We start from the raw sequence: 8,338 nt of genomic DNA, 5'->3' as shown, positions 1-8,338 counted from the left end.
TAGCTCTATGCTGTTTGACTGTTAGTAACTGAATGGAGTCTGACGTCTGGTTACAAAAGTACTGGAAAATAGTGTTTTGTTTTTTGTTTTGTTTTGTTTTTGCCAGTCCTGGGGCTTGGACTCAGGGCCTGAGCACTGTCCCTGGCTTCTTTTTGCTCAAGGCTAGCACTCTGCCACTTGAGCCACAGCGCCACTTCTGGCCATTTTCTGTATATGTGGTGCTGGGGAATCGAACCCAGGGCCTCATGTATATGAGGCAGGCACTCTTGCCACTAGGCCATATCCCCAGCCCGGAAAATAGTGTTTTGGAAGCCTAGCTATTTCCAGTGCCAAGGACCAGGAGAGCTTGGTCACGGCAGGGGCTGAATGCAGGTTCACAGGGGCACGTCCTGCGGGGTTGGGTGGCTGTCCACACAAGGTGGGCTGTGTCACGTTCAGATTACTGGACCCAAGGGCACTGTCTTCTGCACTTCCACCTCCACCGGCAGGGGGCCCCCAGCGCAATCATCTCCATATGAAGGCACTATGTAAAGGTGGGTTATGCAGGGACCCCCTTTCTTCAAAAATACAACTCCTATACCAGCACAATTCCCTGAAAGGTGAGATTCAACTTCAGGGGAGCCTTTGAGAAGAGTTGGCTTCCCATGGTACTCTGGGGTGCTGGATGGTATTAAAGCCCTGAAAGGCCCTTTTCCTTTAGAACACCACTCCCTGTGAGCTCTCAAGCATGGAGCTCAGAAGGTCTCATTGGGAATGAGGGCAGCAGGCAAGGGTTCTAGTTTCATTGTCTAACTCCGCAGGAGCCTGGGGCAAACAGAACAGGAATGCTTGGGTTCCCAGGTGATCCCGTAAGAGGAGGGTGGAGAAATGGGGGGCGCTGTGGGGAGGATGAAGCTGTGATAAGCCTCCTCTTGTAAGGCACAGGAGTGGCGGCTTCCTCCCCGTGGCCCAGAACCAGCAGCAATGCTGTGGCATCTCTGGGAAGGACAACGCCATCGAGGCAAAGGTCCAGCTTCTCACCCCTCCTTTAGCATGCTCCCAGCTTTCTCCTCCACCTTTCACACCTGCTCCTCCTCAGTGGTCGTCACTATTTCTCCGGCTTAATCAGTGGTGGAATCGGCTAAGGTCTAACTAGGGCTTACTACTCAATCATTTACCTTCAATTTCTTCCACCTCAAAGCCTGAATCTCTGAAGCTGTTTGGAGCAAGACATGGATCTGGGGAAGACCTTTGAGGTGAAGGCTGTGCTTTGCTCAGCCATTCTGGTTGCCCTCAGAAGACAACTTCCACCACCTGCTACAGCACACAACCCGAATGGGTGCCTAGACAGGTCACCTAATGTTAAAAGCATATCGAAGTGCATACATAAGGTAGCCAAAGGCACAAGTATTAGAGAAAGTAAAACTGAGGTGTGGCAGGAAAGGAGTTTGCTATAGATTAGACTGCCTCCTAACATGGCAGGTTTGTTCACGCATTTGTTCATTCATTCGCTCACACATGCATGAATGCATTGGACAAGCAGTTACACAGCACTTGTTCTGGGCCAGGCACCTGTTAGGTACTAGGGGCTCGGTGAGGAGGAAGGCACAGTCCCTGTAGGCCAGGGGCTTCCAGTCCAATGAGACTGTCAAATGCCTGACCCACAAGGACACTGCCCTGCAGAGGCCAGGGGGGCTCGGCTCGGCGCTTGGGTCTCACAGGACCTTGGGCAGCTCCCTCCAGTTGGTTGGGAGGGAGGGAGGCAGGAAGGAGGAGGCGTGTGCTTCTCCAGAGTTTAAGACACCTTCAGTTGCCTCTTCTTCCTCAGCCTTCAAGGAGCACCGTTCTTTTCAGGCTTGTCTGTTCCTGGGGGGCTTTTTTCAGTGACTGAATAAAGTCTTCCTTTCCTCCTGTACAAAGGACAAGTGTACTGAAGCAGCAGAAGAGAGATTACAAACCAGGAGGAAACAAACGAGCACGCAGCTTGCCTGACTTGAGCCTGTCCTTGGACTCAGGGTCAAACATCTTTGTATTTTACTTAAGGCACGTAAGGGGCCATGGCTGTTGGCTGAGGCTTCGGTATGTCCACCAGCAAAGGTGCCTCGCCTATGGGTGCCATGGTGAAGGCATCATGGTGTCCAGGTACCGTTGCCTGAAAATGAGCCACCTTCGCCAGCCTTCCCCCCCGGCTGCATCTTCAGTGTCGACAGATCAGTGGTTCTGAGCACTACATGCTGCTAAAGAGGCCTCCTCTACCAGTATTTTCTGCATTTACACATCGACCGGCTGGATGACCAACAGAAAGATGGAAAGGTCAGGGGAAGGAGCGTCTGGCTCATCAGAAGCTCATAAGCAGCCTGCCTACCACAGTAGCTTGTGCTGCAGGTCTGAGAGGCAGGATGGAGCTTTGTGTATAGGAAAGGTGATGGTGCCTGAGATGGAACCTGAGCTAAAAGCCTAGTGCCTGGGCTTGGATCCTTCCACGCAGAGATAACTAATGTCCAGGTTTACTGGCTCCATTCTCTTCCCATCTGCTTTGGCTGTTTCAAAACTTCTGTCCTGTTGCATTCTGCTCACAGTCGGTCAGCTCGAAATGTCTCTTCCACAGAGGGGTCAAGCAGGCCCATGCTGGAGTCACTCAACATGTTGAGTCCATCCAGGCTCAGGGGTTCAATTTGGAGCTCCTCTTCCAATGGAAATGAAGTGTCCACATTCAGGCTGACCTCAGGCATGCCTGCCAGGGCACTGCTGAGATCTTTGAACAGGCTGGCATTTGAGTCTTCTGAAAGGACAGAGTGATTAGGAGGGGTGAGTATGGGGGTTCAGGCTACGAAGAGAACAACTAATAGCAATGCCCTAAGGAGCGAACTTCTATGTTCCAGCACAATAGCTCCCGCAGATGGACCATCCCCAGGCTCACAGTTCTTGCCCTGGAATCAATATTGTTTGTTTTTCTTTTCAGTACTGGAGTTTGGACTCAGGGTTTTGTGCTTGCTAGGAAGGCAATCTACCACTTGAGCCACACACCCAGATCTTTTGTGCTTTACTTTAAACAGGGTCTTATGTTTTTCTGAGGATGGCTTTGGACTTTCTCTGCTTTCCTTTCTATGGCTCATGCTGTGGTTTTCCTGCTCTCAGCCTCCTGAGACTGTAGGTATAAGCCATTTTTTATTTTTTATTTTGCCAGTCCTGGGGCTTGAACTCAGGGTCTGGGCTCTGTCCCTGAGCCTCTATGTGCTCAAGGCTAGAATTCTACCACTTGAGCCATAGCACCATTTCCAGATTTTTCTGAGTAGTTTATTTGAGATAAGAGACTCATGGATTTTCTTGCCCAGGATGGATTTGAGCTGTGATCCTTAGATCTCAGCTTCCTGAGTAGCTAGGATTACAAGTATGAGGCACCAGGGGCTGGGAGTATGGCCTAGTGGCAAGAATGCCTGCCTCCTATACATGAGGCCCTGGGTTCAATTCCCCAGCACCACATATACAGAAAATGGCCAGAAATGGCTCAAGTGGCAGAGTGCTAGCCTTGAGCAAAAAGAAGCCAGGGACAGTGCTCAGGCCCTGAGTCCAAGCCCCAGGACTGTCCAAAAAAAAAAAACAAACCAATATGAGGCACCAGTGCCTGGCATGACTAATATTCTTGACAGTCAGTTCCCAAATTCCCAACTTTTGCAGATTTTCTCTCCTGAAATGATGGTTAATCAGGGAATATGGCCTAGTGGTAGAGTGCTTGCCTCATATACATGAAGCCCTGGGTTCAATTCCTCAGCACCACAGATATAGAAAAAAGCCGGAAGTGGTGCTATGGCTCAAGGGGTAGAGTGCTAGCCCTGAGCAAAAAGAAGCCAGGGATAGTGCTCAGGCCCTGAGTTCAAGCCCCAGGACTGGCAAAAAAAAGCCAAAAAACAAAAAACTGAAATGATGGTTAAGAAACCAAGACTAAATATTTCACAAGAGTTTTGACTCCCAGGCCCTTTGCTCTCTGTCTTGTGGTCTCCAGAGCTGAAGTGGCCATGAATAGCTCACATCTGTAATCTAAGCTACTTCAGAGGCTGAGATTAAGAGGCTAGCAGTTTGGGGACAGCCTGAGCATATATGTGAGATCCTTTCTCACCTAAAAGCTGAGTGTGGTAGTGTGCATATACCTGTCATTCCAGCTACAGTGGGAAGAGAAAAATAGGATTGTGGTTTAGGTGTACACTTGAGCAGAAAGGCACTAGTTCAAAAAGGCACTACTTTGTGTGACACCTTGTACAAAGGATAGTCATGGGAAGTGACCTCCTTTCTGTAAAGTCCGGGGAAGATGAAGCCTGTGAGGCAGCAGAGGGGTGGCCGCACTCACCTGTCAGGACTGTGTTCTGGAAGTTCCCACAGTTGGAATACAAGTTTGGTCTCAGATGCAACGAATCCTGTGGTTCTCGGGCGTCTTGCTGCAGGGGTACCTGGGAGCACAGCAATCATATGTAAGAAGCAAGTCTGCTTCTGAGAGAGCAGGCCAGACAAGCAAGCTACCCCCAGAGCCCTTCTGCCAGGACACCAGGTGCGCTGTGGAGGTGATAATGTAGGCAGAATAGTCCTCACAGGAAGGTGGATGGAGGTGAAGGAGGGGATCCTGGGGCCCGCAGAGTGGGTAGGGGGCAGTCACTATGTGACCCCCAGGGACACCAGTGGTCACATGCGCAGTCTCCTCAGCCTCTCCAAGGCCTTTGCCAACCACCACCGGTGGGAACCCTGAGACTCGGGTTGTCACCAAGGGAGGGGTGGGCCCTTTCCTCGATGGTTTCTGGAAAATGCATGAGAGTTCCGTTTCACCCTCCTCAGGCTGGTGCCACACTGTGAGAATGCCTCCAAGGGGACCAGTCAGACCAGGGACTGCTCTAGGTGCCTTTCCTCAAACCCAGTTTCCAATAGCCTTAAAAAAATGTCTCAAAGGGGCTGGGAATATGGCCTAGTGGCAAGAGTGCTTGCCTCGTATACATGAGGCCCTGGGTTCGATTCCTCAGCACCACATATGCAGAAAATGGCCAGAAGTGGTGCTGTGGCTCAAGTGGCAGAGTGCTAGCCTTGAGCCAAAAAGAAGCCAGGGACAGTGCTCAGGCCCTGAGTTCACGGCCTAGGACTAGCCAAAAAAAAAAAGTCTCAAAGCCAGGCACTGGTGGCTCACGCCTGTAATACTAGCTTCTCACGCGGCTGAGAGATCTGAGGATCATGGTTTGAAGCCAGCCTAAGTAAAAAAGTCTGCAAGACTCTTATCTCCAATAAACTACTGAGAAAAAGCCAGAAGTGGAGCTGTGGCTCAAGTGGTAGAGGGCTAGCCTTGGGCAAAAAGAAACTCAGAGACAGTGCTCAGGCCCTGAGTTCAAGCCCCAAGGGGGAAAAAGAAGGTCTCAGAGCTAGTGCTGGTGGCTCATGCCTACCAGCTTATACTCAGGAGGCTGAGATCTGAGGATCACAGTTTGAAGTCATTTCAGGTAGGAAAGTCTGTGAAAAAACTACTCAGAGAAAGCTGGAAGTGGTGCTGTGGCTCAAGTGGCAGGGAGCTAGCCTGAGAAAAACAATCTCAGGGACAATGCCTAGGCCCTGAGTTCAAGCCCCAGAAGTGGCACCAAAACAAACAAAACAAAACAAAACAGGAGTTTCCATCACTTTTTTTGGTCAAACATTGAGTCTCGCCCAGACTGAAAAGGAGCATGGAGAGGTAGCACTGGGGTGTGGCTCAGTGCTACAGTACCTCTTTGGCTGTGGGAGGATCTGATCCCCAGCACTGTACAAAAATTAAAATCAAAAGCACCAAGAAATAAAAAGCCCAAGAACCAGGGAGGTGAGGAGTTCTGTGAGGCTTTATCATGATCTACTTGAGAATTTATTAAAGTTCTGGGAGCCACTTAACCTTCCTTTACTCTTTAGTCCATCTTGAACCTGAATATCCTAAAATCTAAGAGTATTGAAAATGGTCAGTGCTAGAAACAGAAAAACAAAATGAAATAGCATGCAAATGCCTTAGGGAAGATGGTCCGTCTCCTTCCCCCCCACCCCCTCCCACAAAGTCCCAGCCTGGACCAAGCTGTCCCAGGAGGCCACACACTGCTGACCATGCCACTCGGCCTGTGGGCACAATGCTGTGCCTCCTCCTAACTGTGCTGCTGGGGCTGGCACGGCCTTCCCTGAGCCTTAGTCCTTTCCAGTACTGATAGTTCTCCTACCATGGGCTCCTCTACAAAGGCCTGGCCCTAAAGAGGCAGCCAGGCCAGCACTGGGCCACAGAGCACAGTTGATACTGGGAAGTCAGTGCTTCACCTAGCTGGTGGCGTTTACACAGGGAAGAGCCTAAATGGTGCAGTTTTATGGCAAGGAAGGGGAGGGCTGGGCTGATTACGCACCTGTTGAGGGAAGGCTGGGCCTGACTGGATGGACTGTGGGTCAAAGCCTACATCTGGGAAGAAGTTGGTCAAAGACGAGCCCTTCAGGGGACAAAGAGGTGACCATTTAGCTTGGAATTCTGAGCCAAATAAGCCTTCTTTCTGACTGATGTTCCAGGAGGGACTCACCTGGGATGGAAGAAGCTGGAAGTCTGTCTGAGGCAGGGACTGCTGAGCAGAGGGATCCTGGGGGCAGGGCTGCTGCAGGAGTGGCTGGGGCAGCTCCTGGGGCGTGGGGTAAGGAGGCGGGGGGGACACCTGGGCTTCTGTGGGCAGGAAGGAAAGTGGACTTCGCTCTGAGGACACCATCTGTAAAACAAGCAACAGAAGCCTGAGGCTTTCCTCACCTCTGTATTCCATGCCCAGGTTGTGGACAGGCCTGTTTCTGCCCCAATACATCTCCAATATCACTTTCTCTAAAAGCATTCCCCTTCAATGACCTTCCTACTGTCTTTAAAAAAAAATCTAAACAAGAATATCACCTTTTCTCTCTTTGTTTTCTCAGTGAAAATTATGCTCTGTTTTGTTTGTAAAGCCACGACTCCTAGTTAGGTATGGAAGATTGAAAAAGGCACTGAGCTGAGCTGTTGCCACATCTGCACTAAAACAAGACACTAAAAGATTAAATAGCAGTTAACATTAATAAACCACTTCAACATAATAACAGGAGGAGGAGAGGGTGATGGGAGCCGAGAAAGCCAAATGCTAAGCTGGCAGAGGTGATATGCTTTGCACTTCTGGAGTCTCTAATGGGCTCTGGAGTGGTAACAGCAGGCAATAGGGTGACTGGTCAAAGCTTGGGGGGGCGGGTAGGGTCCCTAACACCTGACTCTTGCCAGGAGATGGGAGCCTGGCCTCTGGAGATGGTAAATAAAAGTAAAGTAAGGGTCACTGGAGCCTAGATAGGGAGGAAGATTTGTTATATTGTGTTCTCTTACTTTTATGCAACTTGGAAAATTCTATCATTTAAAAAAAAAAAACCCAAGGCTTGGAATGTGGCTTAGTGGTAGAGAGCTTGCCTACTAGCATGCATGAAGCCCTGGGTTCCATTCCTCAGTACCACATACACAGAAAAAAGCTGTGGCTCAAGTGGTAGAGTGCTAGCCTTGAGCAAAAGAAGCTCAGGAACAGTACCCAGGCCCTGAGTTCAAGCCCCAGGACTGGCCAAAAAACAAACAAACAAAAAACCCAGGCATTGGTGGTTCATGCCTATAATCCTAGCTATTCAGGAAGCTGAGATCTGAGGGTCACAGTTTAAAGACAGCTTAGGCAGGAAAGTCCTTAGGACTCTTATCTCTTAAACTACCAAAGAGCTGGAAACAGTGATAGCTCAAATGGCAGAACACTAGCCTTGAGCAAAAAGAGAAAAAGCTAAGGGACAGTGTCAAGGCTCTGAGTCCAAACCCCAACAGAGGCATAGAAACAAAACTAAAACCAAAACCTGTACAAACCTGAAAAAAACTACAACTAAGAAGCTCAGTGAGATGAAAGTTGATATGGAGTCCATGGAACAGGTAATGAAGCTATAAAAAAAAGGAACATTCAGAAACAAAAAGAAAGGTTTGTGTGACTCTATCACAAAAGAAAAATGTGGGTACAGTGTCTGCCATGCCAAGCTACAGCAGGAAGTGTAAACAGGAGGATCACAGTACAGGCCAGTGTGGGCAAAAAGGGAGACTCTATAAAAAAACCACTACAGCAGGGCTGGGAATGTGGCTTTGAGGTAGAGTGCTTACCTAGCATGCATAAAGCCCTGAGTTCAATTCCTCAGCACCACATAAATAGAAAAAGCTGGAAGTAGTGCTGTGGCTCAAGTGGTAGAGTGCTAGCACCTTGAGCAAAAAGAAGCCAGGGGCAGTGCTCAGGCCCTGAGTTCAAGCCCCAGGACTGGCAAAAATAAAAACTCAAAACCAGCACAGCAAACAAAGCTGGAGGTG

At 49.6% G+C, this 8,338-nt stretch overlaps 1 protein-coding gene across 2 annotated transcripts in view; it reads right to left on the bottom strand.

Annotated features, from left to right (window-relative positions):
• Nucleotides 1-287: 287 nt before the first annotated feature.
• Crtc3 (CREB regulated transcription coactivator 3) overlaps nucleotides 288-8,338 on the bottom strand; it is a 74,701-nt gene continuing 66,650 nt past the window's right edge. The window contains exons 12-15 of one of the 2 annotated variants that reach the window (XM_048368917.1): nucleotides 6,531-6,710; nucleotides 6,363-6,443; nucleotides 4,325-4,424; nucleotides 288-2,761 (exon numbers count right to left, since the gene is read on the bottom strand). In XM_048368917.1, coding sequence (XP_048224874.1) covers nucleotides 2,553-2,761; nucleotides 4,325-4,424; nucleotides 6,363-6,443; nucleotides 6,531-6,710 — 570 coding nt within the window. In that variant the 3' untranslated portion in view covers nucleotides 288-2,552. The remainder of the gene's footprint in view (nucleotides 2,762-4,324; nucleotides 4,425-6,362; nucleotides 6,444-6,530; nucleotides 6,711-8,338) is intronic. The other variant, XM_048368919.1, reaches the window with a different exon arrangement.

The sequence above is a fragment of the Perognathus longimembris genome, chromosome 20, assembly GCF_023159225.1.
Source record: "Perognathus longimembris pacificus isolate PPM17 chromosome 20, ASM2315922v1, whole genome shotgun sequence".
NCBI lineage: Eukaryota > Metazoa > Chordata > Mammalia > Rodentia > Heteromyidae > Perognathus > Perognathus longimembris.
The sequence above is the reverse complement of the archived record's forward strand: the minus strand, read 5'-3'. Positions and strand labels throughout refer to the sequence as shown.